Raw genomic sequence first — 17,816 nt, forward strand, 5'->3', positions numbered from 1 at the left:
CCAAAGGAAGGGTCATTTTGGAGTTTTGATAATTATAGATGACATTTAGGGGGCATATTTTGCATTTTAAGGTGAAAATCGTTCCATGCTATGCCCTCATGAAATCACATTTTTGACAAAAATGGGTTTCTTTTCATGCATTTTGTCAAAAACGATTTGTGCTTTGGTGTTTGTTGACCACGTTTTAAGCATATCCATGGAAAACACCTCATCTCTTGCTCATTAATCATTCATCATTAAAAGGTTGAAGAAGTCTAAGTTTGTTTCAAGATTTTCAACATTGGAGTTTCTTTCTTCTTCATTTTTGGCACACAATCATCAAGTAAGTGGACATTTTACTTCTTGCTAATTAATTCATGCTTATCTTGTTGATTTTATGCATGCTTTAGCTTGATGCTTCACACTTGTCAATATAGATGCCATGAAAAGTGCATTTTCCCTTTAAAAATGATAAAAAGTTCCATTTTCATGCTTTTGGTTTTTTCCCAAATTCCAAATTCGAGTTCACATATTGAAGTAACTTGCTTGTTGACATGTTTGAGTCTTTTGCCAAAAGTACGTTTTTCTTTTGTTTTTTTTTGTGTTTTGTTTGTTCGCATTTTGGTTTTTCTTCATTTTGGAAGAAATTGCAAGTTCTTTCCCAAGAAATTGAGCATGTTTCATTTCACTCCACCTTTCACCATTTAATGCAAGTGCATCATTTTAGTCCACCTCCATCATTACATATCATAACGCTTCGCATCTCACTCTTCACATGCAATTACATGTATTTCTATCCATCATCCGCACGTACATGTAATCTCATTCTCCATTCCCACTTTCACGCATCTCACTCTCTGCACCCAATCGCATGTCATGATTACAGGAAAATCCCTTTACATGTAATTGCATCTTGGGAACTTATTTTTGACTAAAAGATACTTTTAAAGAGTCAAAAAATGTCATGTGCACACATTCTCATGTAATTTCCATATCACATCCAATTCATTGCATATTTTCCATGAGTACCTAATCAATACTCCGAATATAATGTTCCTCAGAGATCTATTTTGCCAATATTCTCATCGAGTCAAAATCCATATCTTCCAATGATGGATTCAATTCCATTGAAACTTTCATGTTGCAACAAGTCAAGATATGCCAAAATTCTATAAAGAATGAAGCCATCAAGTGAAGAAGACATGCTTTGATTCTCAAGAAGCAGTAATTCATTTGATATTCATTTTTCCAATGGTTGTCTGAGAACCTGAGTTTGTGTGGGAATGTGCTAAGCACTTTGCTTCATAAAAAAGAAAAAAAAAAAGGTTAAAGTGTTGATGGAAAATTGTTCTGAGTTTACATTCAGACAACGTCAAGAAGGTTTTCAAAATATCAGAGACCCCATAATGTGCAAATCTACAAAGGAGAATTCATGACAACTCGAACGAGAAAAAGCTTGATTACATCAATTTTTCAAATGACAATGGACAATTCATCAAAGATAGTTAGAGGCTATCAAAAGACGCAACACCATGGTTATCAAAGTAAATGAGTGGCACAAAATACAGGAACTTCCGATCCTGTGATCATCTGGGATTGCATCGCCAAGTACAAGGCCCTTCAGAACAATCCCTGGGATTGTTTTCCTTCTTTTCCGTCTTCTTTCTTCTTCTTTCATGTTTCTAGTTGAAAAGGATGTATTACATGAAAATGTGTAGTTACATGTAATACGACTTACACATGTAATAACATGTGATCCAATAATTTCTCTTGTTAGTTAGACTGGGTCAAAGTTGGTTGAGTTGCTCCCACTTTTTCCTCCATCTTTTTCTCAACTCCTTTGCCTATATAAGGAGTGCTCCCTCATTGTAAAAATCATCTTTTGTTGTATGCAAGAAAGCTCTACCACATTTATGCAAGCATAACTTTGATTGTGTAGTACAAATTTGGGAGAAAAGTGAATAAAAGAAGCAATTAAATTCGAAGCTTTGACTAGAAGCAATTGTGATGGAGAAAATTAGAAGCTTTGACTATAATTTGTGCCTAATGTCTTTGATTCATGATATATTCTGTGTTCAATAATAGAGCATAGTGATTTAAGAAGCAATCAGAGCCGAAGCTTTGATTGGGAGCAGTTGTGGCAATACATAAACTAGGAGTTTTGACTGCAGCGTGTATTAACATCTCAAATCCACAAAAAATAGTTAGAATTCCCTACTTCTGGAAGTCTTTGTGCCCCAATGGTATTGGTTATTCTTATAGAATAGGTTAAAACAAGACTTAGAACCAAACTAGTACGCTTTCAGCCAGCCTTTGAGTTAGTGTTAGTATATCGATATTACCATTTACAACTTCAATTAGAAGTGTAGTTTGAGGTTTCATCTTGCCCATTACTTGCTTTGCGGGTAAGTAGATTCTTTTTTGAAAGATAAGAAGAAAGAATATTGGTAACACCTCTTACAAAATCTCTCAACTTCTTGCTTACCTTGAGTTGATCCAAGGAATGGTGAAAAGAGGGAGCCTTCCCTTTAATGTAGGAGAGACTTTGGCTCACACGCTGTGGCTGGTCTACCTATTTTGTGACTGGATTTACCCAAAACTGTCGGTTGCAAAATATCCAACCAAGAGTATATATAGGGTAGACCAAACCTCAAAATGCTTAAGGTGTATCCCATTACAGGAAATCGTAGTCTTTACCGAGCCTCCTAATGACACGTTTAGGTGTTATCAGTCAACACACAATGAGAAAGGTTTAATGGCATTAAATGGAAAAGATTTATGATGCCAAATTATGGCATCTAACATCACATACAAACCCCAAACTGGCTGCCCAAGTTGAAGAATATAGCAGGCCTATGTGCACTAAGATTCTCAGAAAACAATACCAAAATTGTGATCAGAATAATTAGAATAATTTACTAGATAATTAGAGCACAATTCACCATATTTTTCAATGGCTCAAAGTGTGAATCAAAAGAGGAATCAGTCCTCAAGAAACCCTTGTCGAAAAACTTCAACAACTTCACAAATTAAAAAACCAAAAGCCAAGAAAATGAATTCTTTTTTCTCCATGAAGTCTCTTTTATAACACAAAATGAAGTGTGGCTTCTATAACAAACTTTTCATTTAAAATGCTTCTGCACACACTTTTAAATTATAACACTTAAATGATTAAGTCATTTATTCAGAGTCTTAATAAACAACTTATAACATGAACTCCATAAATTGACCCCATGAAATGTTGTTGAAGCCAAATACCAAGTGCCTCCATTGCACTGCTAAAAATGGTAAACACCCATAATTGATTTACTATAAATAGCAAGTCTACCAACAATGACCTTCAAATCAATCTGTTAGCTTACGAGGGTCGCACTAATGAACTGACAAAGGCCTGCTACAAGAACCTACAAAAATGGGGACATTACAAAAAGAGTTTCAGAATTAGTGTAATTACTTAAACAAGAGACAATTATCTTAAGGATGTGAATTTCATAGCACTCACTAATTTCACTCATATTTGCATACTCAACTGCACCTGACGAGGTTAATAAGATTGTTCAGTTATTGGGATGATATGTAACCAAGCTAAGCATGACATGCAAGCTTCAATTGAATACATTTTTAAAGATAGTTGATTTGATAAAAGAGTTACGCTTTTCAGTAGTGAGGAAAAAGATTTGAGGAAAATTCAGACAATGGAAAATGAAATACGGAAAGAACTTGAGCTCGAGCTCTTTCATGTGAAACATGCTTTAAATTAAAAATAATATACATCATAGCTCAAATTATATTTTTGCAGAGTAATATAAAAAAATATCCACAAGCACACTATATTAGAATCTTAGATAAGCAATGCAACACAAACTAAAACTAATTGCTCAAGCAATATATGCTTGATTTTTATGTCAAATTTGAGAATTCATTCTCATTTCAATAATTTTTATCTAAACATTGTGGATCTCTAAAAATGGAACAAGGACTGTGATCTAACCACAATATTAGATCATAGCAACAGAAAATGCTGAATAAACACTCAACAATATAATATCCATGGCAAAAAAGACCCTCAGAAGAATAGATGTTAATAAAATGACCCCATATTTTAAGAAACGAGTCCACACATGGTTCAACATAAAAACTTCAATACTATGAAGAAAAACCATATTACTTCTAGCCCTCAAATAATTGTGTTGAGATCATTGCAGAGTATAACCCAAGACCTTTTTGTAATGGGCACCCCTGAATGTCCCAAAAAACTAAACCAAATTGCTGAAAGGAATTATGTCAAACAGTTTGCATTCAACCTTTTATTTCTCTGTTTAATGTTTTAAACCCCTTATAACTCCGAAAATCAAACGTTTATTTGTTTGTTGTGTTTTGTGCATGGAATTGGTATCATACAACATAAACAAGAAAGAAACTACAATAATATGCAAAGTGGAAATGAACTGCTGCCAATAAAATGTTATTTTCAGAATTCATAAAACCAAATACATGGCAGATTTATCAACTCACTAATTACTTCAGCATTATTGACATAATACTCCAGCCCATGCTTTCGAACTTGCTGCTACAGTGCTGCATGAATAGTGCTACTACAGTACTTTGTCCTTCAATCAGTCCACTACTTTTGTAATATCATTCCCTAAAAGCGGCATAAGCGTCGAACAAGTAGTGAAGAAGATATGAGCAAAATACCAAATCTGCCTAAAGCTGGAAATGCAACTAAATTGCCTGATAATGAAGCTGATAACAAAGAATTCCAAAGGCCAAACCCCAAGGGAATGACGTCTAGAATGTTACAAGAGAGGATAAACGTCCTCAAATGCCAAGAACGGAGCTGCAACTCACACACCAATTTCTTCTCATATTCAACCTGTCTAATGAAGCCACAAATGCTTCCTTTTATTCTATTTCCAAGGGTCCGCTCAACTCATATGGGCAATGTGGGATAAAAGATGTGTAATATATAAAAAAATATTAAAATACCCCTTATGTCTCCCTTGGGTACACATCCCCATAAAATAAATATTAAAGTAACACTTTAATATTTTACAATTAAATTAGACGTTACTTTAATAAAACTTCAGGCATTAAAATGTATTAGCAATCGGACTCCGAATAATGCGAGTGATAGCTCATCGGAAAGCTCTCACTGAGGAGTATCAAATCCAATCACCAAAATTGCCCTGCACTGTGTCCTGCCAACTTACTAAAAATAGTAAGTATGCCTGAATGAGTAAATCAACTTCGTTTTGGCCCAAACTGGAAATGACTAGGCCAAAACACTCCAGGATCCCATTAAACCCTTTGTTAGCCCTCGGAACCATGTAGAACAAGGCTAATGCACACACACTTGGTCAACTGCTAAAATGGGGACATTACACTTTTGATGATATATCCCATTTCTATACACAAGATTAATCATCAAATGAATATAAAAGACTAGCTTTCACTCATAGAAAACCTTACAAAGTTACAAGGCACATAAAGTACTGAAAGCCACAAAAACCAAAAATTACTAAAAAGTCCAATTCGTACAAAGTTGCAAAAGGACTATTTTTTGTACAACACAGAGATGAGGGAAAGTGATTACAGTTTTATCTTTCTATAATTTTGATTGAGCAATTTATCCAAAACAGCATTTCAAACTTATTTTGTATAACATGCAGATATGGTGCAAGGGGATTGCAATTCTATCTTTTTTTCTATCATTTCAACTGTGTAATTTATCCAGTAACAACACTAACAACACACTTTCTCATAGACCACTTTCCTTAAGCGAAACTATTTAGAGATATCAGAGAAAACAAACATCCAATAACATTCATATGCAAACTCATTAACAACTATCAGAAAAAGGCCACAACCAAATCAAACAAACCTGCTCCAACTCCAAACCATCATCAATCAGTTTTGCAATAACCACCGGATATCCCTTTTGCTTTGTCCAAGAGTCCATCAGCTCATTTACAGATTCTTCACACTCTTCTGAGAGAACAGCCCATAAATCTTCAGTCCTTGCATTTTTGCAAGCATACCTTTTGATATATGAAACAAGGCCCTTCTGAATAAAGGAAATAATCAAAATATTAAGAGACAACTTAATAAAAAATAATTTAGAAAGATTGATATAGTAGTAAAATAAAATAACTAAAGTAGGTATGCAGAAATATTAGAAAATTAATAGTTATAATCACCTGCACTCAGTTCACATTACAATTATTATTTTGTTTCAATAAATCTTGGCTGGTTCTTTTTTGCCAATATTTTTATTTCTAATGAAGAGTCTACACTTCATCCCTTAGACTGTACTTCTTTCACATCTATAGAAATTCAAGCTATTTCTTTTAAATAATAGAACCTTAATTGGAAAGAACAGTAATGCATCTCAAAATGGACAGAAATTAACAAATGAAGCAAACCAGCAAGTTTTAATTTACTAATATACTCATAGACCAGGGGATTGGCATGTAGTTGATCTGCTTTCACAGTTTTGTTTTTAACTAGGCACAATGGTCAAAAAAGATTCAGTTTCCTTTAATATGCCAGTTAAGTTGTGCCAAAGTATAATCCATTCTTTTTTAAAATTTGGTGGAAACATTCTGGCCCATAAGAATTCAATTTATTTTAGGAAAAACAGAAACCCGTCAACAGATGTATACTGTAGGGCTATATTTGTGTCAAAAATTCTCCATTAATCATATGAAGTGTTCTTGCAGATAACAGACCATGTCATAACAAATTGTGTCTTTCATTAGCAATCATTATTCTTGCTTATTTGCAAAAACAGAATCCTTTGATCTGTTTGTTTAGATAAATCTCATATCTTAATTAATTTTATAAGTTTGTGAATCTAATTTGGTGAATTTAGGATGAATTCTTATTGAATGTTGGAAATAGACCAGAGCCAGGATTAAATGCAAATAAAAAATGCAGGTGAAGCTCGAACTTGCTAGCAGAACCCAGCATGAGCCAACAAACTTTGTCATGGTGAATACTAGATATATTAAAAAATTACGACCTTATCTAAGAAAAAATAAGCTTAAGACTGTATGGTAACACCACAGGTGCTTCCACAATCTGCATCAATGACAATAATACTAGCAAGCCAATATATCCTCAAAACATTAAAAAAGCACTTTCTATATCTCTGAGATTCTGATTATACATCTATATTTGTATTGATTAATTGATATAGACAGAGAAGGAGAATTTTGAACATTGATTAACATTCAAATACATTTCTTATGCCTTTAAATCTTCAAAAAACCAAGAGAGAAACAAAAAGACCTCTGTAAGTAACCCATATTAGATCCTACCAGAAGTGCAATCCTAATGAGAGTAAGCTTGAAGAAACTAAGCATGTGAAGTATATTGGTATGACTTGTGAGACAAGGGTGACTAGCAAGCCATCACAAATACAAAGCGTTTCCAATAGGACAAGAGACTAGAGGATGAAAATTCCAAAATGGTCATGTTTTTTTTCTCAGTAATTAAAAATGCTTGAACATGTTAGCATGCTAAATTCATCCCCTTGACTAGTAATTATAACCATTATAAACAAGAGGTCATCTTGAAATGACTTAAAAAATGTATAAAATCCAACAGTAACTTAAAATATAAGTGTGGTACATAGTAATATACAATATATAAGAAAAAATAGTGTACTCTAGACGAGAGAGAATACAAAAGTTTATACACCTGCCCTATATTTCCCACCCTAGACATCTCCAGGTAATGACAGTTGGTATTTTAGTGTTGACTTGCTATTGCTTATTACCATAAGAAAATATCCAAAGCAGAATATCCTAGGATATGTGATGGCATATTTTATGTAGAAATTAATACTGGAGCAACCACATTTAGTTTTCTCAAGACTTCCAAGATTGCAAACAAATTCATCTCCTACCTGGAAACATTGGGCTCCTATGTAGCTCTCAAGCATGCGGATAAGAGAAGCTCCCTTTGAATAGCTTATTGCATCAAATATTTCATCAATTTGTCTGGCATGGTGAACTTCCACCTGAAAATAAATTCAAACCTAAGAATGTTGACAATGATAAATGCATGTTTTCCACCCACAAGTAAAGTAAGATGCTTCTTTGAAGAAAGCTAAAAGACAACCAATATAACATGTATTGTGCTAAGAAATTCCTAATAATTATAACTACAACCAGAGTAGAGAAACCAAAAACAATTTACATCGAATTCACAAACCAGAGGTTGAAAATTGAAATCAAATTTAGCATCAAAAAATTAAATAGCAATGAGTTTTCATCCATATTACAAGAACAACACACATCCAACTCTAACAAATATTATTGAACAAGAATAACAAAGAACTAGAATGATTTGATCACCCCACTTTAAATTATGGGTTTTCAAGCAAATAAAGAACAGGAAGTGTTCGTATTTCAAGCCAATCAATTCACCTCAATGGGATGAGACTCAACAAGTCCATCCAATCTAAAAGCATCCATTGTGCTGTCATTAAATTGCGTCCAAAATTTCCATTCTGGAAATAAGTGATCTACTGCCAAATAGCTAACCTGCAATGCCAGCATATATGTCTAAAAAGATATTGGCCAGTTTTACATATTCCTATATAACATACCCACAGGTTTAATCATAGCAGATGAATGAAGTTCATGATAGAAGTCAACATTACTGTTTTTATACTCAATAAAAATTATATACATTCAACCCAAATAAGTGGTATAGATGATGACCCAAGTTGCAAAGCCTTCATTAAGCCATAGGTGCGTCCACCACTCCATTGTAACAAGATTCCCAAACCATTGGTGAGCCAACTCATGGGCCACAACCACTGCAACCTACAGAACAGGAGAGCAAAAAGCTGAATGAATTATATCCATAGAAGATTTAAGTGATTAATCATCACCTTAGCTGTAAATGATTAGGATGAAAAAAAAACAATGGTAACAAGCATTCTGACTGCATACAAAAAATCAACAAATGCACTCTCACCAACACAATTTTTCATCTAACACCATCATGTTATTAGAAAACTACTAAATATGATAAGGATGTTAAATCACTATGCAATGACAAATGAGGCTCCTACTGCATACAGAATCTTAACAAAAGTACACACGCCAACCTAATTGTCATATTCATACTTTGTCATGTTACTAATAAACAGAATCAGAAAGTAATAATCAGAATGCATCTCCTACAAACTTTGTTAGACTGCTAGCAGTTATTCGGAAACCTATCCAAATCTTACTTCTCAGATCTTCTCTGCTTTAAATTGACACTAATGGGTAAGAAAAAAGCAAACAAAGTTTGTGCTGATTGCAAAATAATCATCTCACATAGAAAGGATGTCATCATACATAACAACAATGGACAAAAGCACAAGTGGTGAGATGAGATCATCATGAGGAACAATAGGAGAGATAAGGCCTTACCCTAGAATTGTTACTCACAAACTATACGAACAAATGCAAGGACTAAAGTGAGAGAAGATTCAATTCACTTAAAAAAGAAACACAGAGCGTTAGGTACAATCTTCAATTAAGGCAAATCATAGGAGCATGTCATAATTCAAAGACATTAAATCAATTTATTGACATTCAAATTCACTTGCACAAGTGGAAGAGCACAAGGGTGGTTCACTAGCTCATTTAGTTCTCCAAGCAACTAATCATTCCAACTCAAGAAGACAAAAAAAAAACACAAGTTGAATTCGCGTTAAGGGAACATGATTACATATTCATAGGTGAAAGAAGCGGAAAAACAAGGCAACTTGGATCAATTTTCACTTGGAAAACATTCCAAAAAACATCATTCTCAATTCCCTACCTAGGTTTGCCCCTTAGAACGGCAATAGGTTCATCCCCAGAAAATTGCACTCACTCCTAGTGTTCACCACATGATTAAAAAAGAAAACACATACAAAGAGAGAAAAAATATATAAAATTGTTCAATCCTTCACACATTTACGTAAGATGTTTTCCTAGAGGATGACTATATCTTCAAGTCTACAACACTTTAAGCAAGAAGAATCTCTCTTTGAATCCCCAAGTCGCATGGAAAACAAGAATAATCATTCTACAAACAAAAGAGTTCAAAACTCAATTACACACAAACTCTCAACCATAAAAAAGGAAATAAATACCCTGCTCCACTTAATTTTAAATGCCAACTTTAAGTGTAAATAGTGTCATTATATAACTAGTTAATTTTTATCATTTTCTAGGATGACCTATTCACATTTTTCTAAGTTTACTTAGAGGTTATTTAGTAATTTGTCTCACATCGTATGGTTGAGACATGTAATCCCTTTGTGAGACACCTCTTGCACAACCACTCACCACACTAAAAAACTTGTCAAGTGAGCTAACAAGTGTTCCATGTTTTGAGCAGTAGTTAGTCTTTGTTTTTCACTTGCTAACTTTCACCACCTTTCCTATATACACTCCAAGCATTCTACTATTTATCATTCCTAGAACAAATAAGAAGTCCAAATAAAAGAAATGTTTATTGGGAAAGGTGAGACAATTTATGCAACTGACAATTTATTTTGCAAATGGGAAAGAGTTACAGACTGTTGGGTGGATATTTTGCAACTGACAATTTATGCAAATTTGGTTACCAAATAGGATTACCATCCATTGTGTGCGAGACAAAATCTCTCCTACCTTAAAGGGAAGGCTCCCTCTTCTCACCATTCCTTGGATCAACTCAAGGTAAGAAAGAAGTTAAGAGATGCTTTAAAAGGTGTTACCAATATTCTTTCCTCTTTTTTAAGGAAAGAATCCACTTACTCACCGAGCAAGTAATGGGCAAGATGGATCTCTTTAACTACACTTCTATCTAAAAGTTGGAAACAATGATATTGATAAACTCATGCCAACTTAAAGGGTGATTGAAAGCATACCAGCTTGCGTCTATGTCTAGTTTTTCTATACTATAATAACCATGAAACTCATAGATTCCTATGCAATTCTTCATAGGTAAATCTCTACTATTGGGGCGCATAGACTTCCAAAAGTAAATTATTTCTAAACTATAATCCTATAAGTTATTTAAGTTTAAAAACATGAAAGTAACTTAATTCTAACAAATTGCATCAATATAAGATAGTAATATAAACCACAATCACAGAGTCTAGTCTATACCACCACAATTGTTTCTAGTCACAACTTTGAATTCAATTGCTTCTCGTATTCACTTTTCTCTAATACACAGACAAGAATAACATAAATTAAAGACACTAAACACAAATTGCAGTCACAACTTCTAATTTGTTCTACCTGTATTATTTCCAGAAACAACTTCATAACAAAATGCACTCTTTATATTCACTTCTCTTTCAAATTTGTACATAATCACAGTTATGCTTGCACAAGATTGGCAAAGCTCTCTTGCATAAAAAAAAGATGATTATTTACAATGAAGGGCACTCCATTATATAGGCAAAGCAGTGAGAGAAAAATGGAGAAAAAGGTGGGAGGAACTCAACAACCTTGCCTAAGTCAAATAAGAAAGAAGATTTATTAAATTACATGACTGAAGGTTCATGTAATCGGATTACATGCACATGGACTATATGCAACCTATCTTATGAAACTACAAAGTTGAAAACATGTAAACAAGCTTGAAGAAAAAATTGGAAGAACGTTGAATCGATCTTTGTAGATTGTCAACAAACGTCTATTATTTTGTGATGTAATCACAGAGCATTGGAGGATCTGGAGTTCCCATCTTTTGTGAAATAACATTAACCTTGACTACAACCATGTGACACTTTCTTACAATCTACTAGTTTTCTGCAATGGACTCCCACAAGTGTTTTGTTAAGAACTTGTAAGTTGAGAACTTATTCATCATTGACCGCATTAGTGTGACAATTTCTAACAATCTAGTAGTTTTTTGCAATGTACTCCTACAGGTGTTTTGTTGAGAACTTGTTCATCGCGACCTGTAGTCAGAAATCATCTGACTCAAATTCAACATTGACCCTGCTAGTGAATTATGAAGTCATGTCTTCATTTGTCACCAAATTGTCTCCTCAGTGAGCACCATGCAACCCATTTGCTTTAGATCCCTCCTGATGCTAGTCTCCACAATATTGCATCTTTTGAGGGCTTCTAGTACCTTCATCACTAGCCTTTCCATAATCAATTTCTAGTATTTCGTCCCATGTGCTTAGATCTTCGCTCAAGGTGATTAATTCTTGATTGAAGGAAGAAAGCATGTCAATGAGCCTTTCTTCAATATTTCTAAGACATTCAAGAACTTCAACTGCATCCTTTATGTATTAAACTCCCTCTGCGATGATTTTCTCAAACCAAGCTTTTGTCTTTTCATCTCTCTGATTCACGTATTTTTAATGTGGTTTGGTGACAAGAGATTGTGAAGATTGTTGGCGAATGATCTTGTGAAGGCGAGCATTCTCCAACTTTAGCTAGGTTTTCTTCTCCCAGAGTTGTTCATTTCTCTTGGACAAGGAAGAGATTGCATCTTGTGCATCCTGTTGGCGTCCTACCCACGATTGTTTTCCAAGTCCAATTTTGATGAACTTGTAATCTAAGTAGTGAAGCTCTTTAGGCGGCTTGTCCACTAAGTGCTCTGCAATTTCAACATATTTAGTTTTCTTAGAATCAACAAGGACTCTTGAGACAACTTTTGCCTTTTGTACTAGAAGCTTATATTTGTTCTTTTTGGAAGGAAGATCATTGGTGGCAGCTTGATCTTTCTCCTCTCACAATAATATTTCCTAGCCATCCAAGAAAGCTGAAATCTTCTTCTATTGAAATTGCAATGGTACCTATGGTAGACATTGATCCTAATTGTATGACTGTCGTCATAGTGCATGCCTTTGTTTGAATGGATGGAACCATTGGTGTTTTACGTGATGACTCTTACATGAACATCTAGAATCCTAATGAAGTTGGGAAACTTGTCCCTCTTGTAGAGCCAAAAAGGAAGAGAAAGCTTGAAAGACAATCTCCAAGCTTTCACATTATTTTGAGGTGAGAATAGGAGCCGCAGAAAAGACAGGAAATGCTAAAGTATTCACCTCGGAAATAGGAATTGCAGGTGTGAATACTGTAGAGAAAGAATCCACATCAATATCTATTACAACCAAGAATGGTTCATTAGGGATCGATGGTACTTGGTCATTTGGCTGATTTGAGTGAGAAATGATCACTACTTCATCTTTTGATTCATGCACTTTGAGAGGAGTTGGTGAAAATTGTGATTTAGGAATGACAACCTTTCCTACCTTGAGTTTCAATTTGAAACTCTTCTCAGGTTTTGAAGTGGATGAATTGTCTTTCTTTTTAACTTCAACCTAGGATTTCCTACCTATTGGCCCAAAATGATAGCAATCTACCCTAGCTTTCAGCTTGATTCTCTTTAGATTCTTTCCTTTCTATGAATTGGTGTTCATCAAGATGGCTTGAAATCTATCAAAAATTGAAGCCATTTCTTTTTGCTGCCATTGGATGGGAATGGGAAGAAGCTTCTCAATCTAGCTATTGTGAAATTCTTTGTCCAAAATCATGTTGTCATCATCAACCCCTTGTGGAATAAGAACTAAGTCGAGATCAATGATCTGCCGCAAAGTAAGCTAGCAATAATCCATTCTAGCCACATCTACCTCAATACACAAATCTATCCATACATCCTCCATGTAGTGAACATGGGTGAATGCCCTCTTCATTTTGGAATTCATGCCTTTGAAATCAAAGTTCGTTCTGGATTTGAACTTCTTCAATGTGATTAGCAGAAGTTCAGTTTCCATGGCCTTGTCTTTGTATACTGTGGTCAATGAATACTTGCCTATCTGAAGAGGATTTGTGGAGGAGATCTCGAATCTAGGCATGTGTTGATTGGTTTGATGTGCCTACATTGCCATGAGTTGTATTGCTAACTCCATGAGGATTGTTGGGTGGATATTTTGCAACCAACAGTTTTGGGTAAAAATCTAGTTGGAAAATAGGATGACCAACCACAGCATGTGAGACAGAGTCTCTCCTACTTTAAAGGGAAGGCTCCCCCTTCTCATCGTTCCTTGGATCAACTCAAGGTAAGCAAGAAGTCGAGAGATTTTATAAAATGGGTGTTACCAATATCCTTTCTTCTTAACTTTCAAGAAAGAATCCACTTACTCGTGGACTGAGTAATGGACAGGGTGAATCTCAAACTACACTCTATCAAGAGTTGGAAATAGTGATACCGATGAACCCTCACTAACTCCAAAGCTAGCTGAAAATGTACTGGTTTGGCTCTAAGTTCGGTCGTACTTTTATATGGAAAAGTTTTACAATTAGGGCACAAATGTAACAAACGATTTTTCATATCAAAAACAAAGATGGTTTAAACAAAGAATTTCCAACATTCATAAATAGAGAACTGTAATCCTTTTAATTTGAAATTAATTGTTTTTAACAATTCATTGAAATAACCATAACCATATCAATGTTCATCAGAAACTAACTAATTTAATGATTAATTGAAGATAATTGTATCCATAATCATCTGAAATAACTAGATTAATGATTAACTAAACATAACTGTATTCATGATCAACTGAAATAATCTAATTTAACAATCAACTGATAATAACTATATATATGATCAACTAAAATAACTAATTAAATGATCATCTAAAAATAACTACATTTATGATCAACTATCCTTTCTTCAAACAAGTAATGCTTAACAAGGAAGAAGGAAAGAACATACAAGATTCATCCAGAGGATCTTTAGCTAGTTGTGCAAGCCTCGGCTTTGGTGAGAGGAGAAGTATTGACATAGGCTTAACCACACAACCTCGGACCATACTTATCCCCACACATTCTATTAAATTAGAATGGCCCTCCCTACCTCGAGATCGGGCTTGGGATGTTCTTAGTCTAGCCACCTGAGCATCCTGGTGTTTAGAATATCTGCACAATTATGAAATGGACATGCTTGCATAACTGGCGCCTCTGACATCAAGTGACCATTAGATGGAAATCATGCCTTAAACTACCTTGGCTAAGGATTTCCAATGGGTTCAATAGCTCGATCACCACCGCTCGACTTGACAACAGGTTTCATTATAGGGATGAGCATGAGCTATTAAGTATATTTCATGTAAGTTATTCATGTTTGATTTCTCTTTTGTTTTCTTGCTAAGTTATTCATGTTTGATTTCTCTTTTGTTTTCTTGCAGGTTTATTCCACCTCTTCACCATTCATGGCTACACAGCTGGTGATTCCCAGGTGTTTTGGAAGTTTATGAGCATTCTGCCCTTTTACACTTCTTCACCCTTTCATGGCTATACTGTCGGTGAATCCCAAGTGTTTTGGAAGTTTATGAGCATTCTGCCCTTTATCATTGTTTATATCTTTTATCATAAGTTGTGGCAAAATAAAACATGTTCTTGAGATCAACAACATTCATCCAAGTTCTTATTACACTTGGAAACTCTTCTTAAAGAGATACTATTCAACTTCTTTTATGATGATTCTGAATACTATGAAAGTAAGAAGGAAATTCATTATAGTTCACAAGGATTATTCAGCAAGTTAAATAACGTGAACACAGTCATAAAGAAAAGAGATTCTTGTGCCTAGCTGGCTGCTATAGAAATTGTATTTAAAAACATTAGAAAGGTAACTCATGACCTGATAAGAATTTGATATTGTTTTGAAGAACTTACAATCTGATCGATTCCCTCTAGATGCTTAAGACGTCACTTTCAGTGCATATAACCTTTGATTCTTAGCCAGAATACTTGCACAGCGAAAGGGCAAAAATCATACTATTTGATCAAAGTTATTAATCAGTAATTGCAGAGTGTAGGTGGAAGAAAATTATTGGATACTGAGATGGAATCGGGTGTTATGGAGGCAAAGAGATTTGAAAACAAAACAGCAGAAAGAATTCAGAAATGTGGAAATGGTGTCTGACTCCTCTCACGGCTTCCATTTTTAAAGATCTAGCCATGACTTCTTGGCTTCCACCGATTTAAAAGATTATATGCAAATTCAAATTGCCAAGTGTTAAATCGGTTGAAAAGAAAGGGAAGAAAAAATAGAAGGTTAGAAGAAAGAGTTGGAAAAATTATAATTCAATTATTATTATAATATATATATTTATATACATTCATGTAAGTATATCAATGGGGTGACATCATTTTATTATGTTATTATAATATAATGGTGCCATTTCATATACATATATATATATATGATGAAAGATCAATTAAAATCCCTTGAGGTATGTTTTTGTATTTTAATTAGATTATTTTATCCTTTCTTAGATTATTTTCTTAATAGCCCCACAAATTTATCCTGTGTTCAAGTCGTGTCCTTTTCAAAGAAGTTTAAAGTCATACCTGTCGATCTTGATGACTGAACTAAGCAAGCATCCCATTCCGATGATCTCGTTTAGCAATGCTTCCCCTCTCTTCATCTTCTCCTGCAATCACCCAAGAAAACAATTTCACCATAATAACAATTCTATAATAATTTCATATAAACATTTTTAAAAACCTTAAATTATTAATCATAATTTCAAATCAAGCAACTACTAATCATCTAATAACAGTTAATGGTTAACGACAATCTTCATTGACACTTAATACAACATATATAAATAATTACCTATTTCACATGATCATGAAAGAATAATTCGTTAAATCCAAAGATTATGAACAAATTTAAATTAGGTCAAAATTTTGGGATGTAACAACGACGACTCCTAAAAGTAAGAAAAACTTAACTATTTTGTGAATTAAGAAGAAATATAAGCTACAAACAAAACTTCTAGCTATACACTTCCACAAGTGCTCCTGGTCAAAGCTCTGGCTCCAATTGCTTCTTAACTCTTTTTTATTCAATTCACGAGATACAATTATCAATAACACAAAATAACATGAATCAAAGATAACTTCAATGAATTATAGACAAAGCTTACAACTCACACAAATAAAAATCTCACTTAATCAAAGTTAAGTCTCAAATGCTTCTTTGTATTCACTTTCTCTCAAAATAGTGCTTACACAAACAAAGTTTTGCTGGCACAATTTCTCCGAAGCTCTCTTGCATAAAGATAATGATGATTTTACAATGAGGGGGCACTCCTTTATATAGGCATAGGAGTTGAGAAAAAGGTGGAGGAAAAAGTGGGAACAACTCAACCAACTTTGATCTAGTCTAACTACAGAAGAAAATAAAGGGTTACATACGCATTACATCCTTTTACACTTTTTCATGTAATGCATCCTTTACAACTATTAACATGAAATAAAAACAAAACAACAATCTTAGAGATTGTTTCTTAGTGCCTTGAATTTGACAATGATGTCACACACTGTGGGAAGATCAACAATTTTCATGGTCTTCAATATGGCTTCTACTCTCATTGCGTTTGCATATGTTGTTTGTAAAACTTTGGAATTTATTGCCATAGTATCCAACAAGTGTTTTGTCGAGGATTTATACAAGACAAACTTGTTCATCGTATGTGAACCAAAATCTTCAAAATCTACATCAGCATTGATCTGATTGTATATTCTGAATTTACTCGTTGTGCTGCAATAAGATTACTAGATTCATCAGTAACATGGCATCCCATCTATTCCAAATCACAAGTAACACTTGCTTCAATTGTTTGGCAATCTTCAAAGGCCGCCTGCAACTTTACGATCAGCTTCCTCAATGTTTCCTCTTTGTAACCAATGAGACCTTGATATTTGAAGAACATTTCACATGATGGAAGAACACCACATGAGATCAAGGCATCCAAATCAAATCTTACCATTACATCCCAATCATCGAGGATTTCCTTCAAGTTATCCGCTCCTTGA

At 34.2% G+C, this 17,816-nt stretch overlaps 1 protein-coding gene across 3 annotated transcripts in view; it reads right to left on the reverse strand.

The window, feature by feature from the left end:
• The window catches only part of LOC149538548 (aminopeptidase M1-like), a 207,870-nt gene that overhangs the window by 11,371 nt on the left and 178,683 nt on the right, over positions 1 to 17,816 (reverse strand). For all 3 annotated transcript variants that reach the window (XM_089799854.1, XM_089799855.1, XM_089799856.1), the window contains 4 exons: positions 8,712 to 8,816; positions 8,415 to 8,531; positions 7,892 to 8,005; positions 5,864 to 6,046 (listed from right to left, as the gene is read on the reverse strand). In XM_089799854.1, coding sequence (XP_089655980.1) covers positions 5,864 to 6,046; positions 7,892 to 8,005; positions 8,415 to 8,531; positions 8,712 to 8,816 — 519 coding nt within the window. The remainder of the gene's footprint in view (positions 1 to 5,863; positions 6,047 to 7,891; positions 8,006 to 8,414; positions 8,532 to 8,711; positions 8,817 to 17,816) is intronic.

Source organism: Cupressus sempervirens, chromosome 9 (genome assembly GCF_028749045.1).
Source record: "Cupressus sempervirens isolate cs-2001-9-10 chromosome 9, ASM2874904v1, whole genome shotgun sequence".
NCBI classification, from domain to species: domain Eukaryota; kingdom Viridiplantae; phylum Streptophyta; class Pinopsida; order Cupressales; family Cupressaceae; genus Cupressus; species Cupressus sempervirens.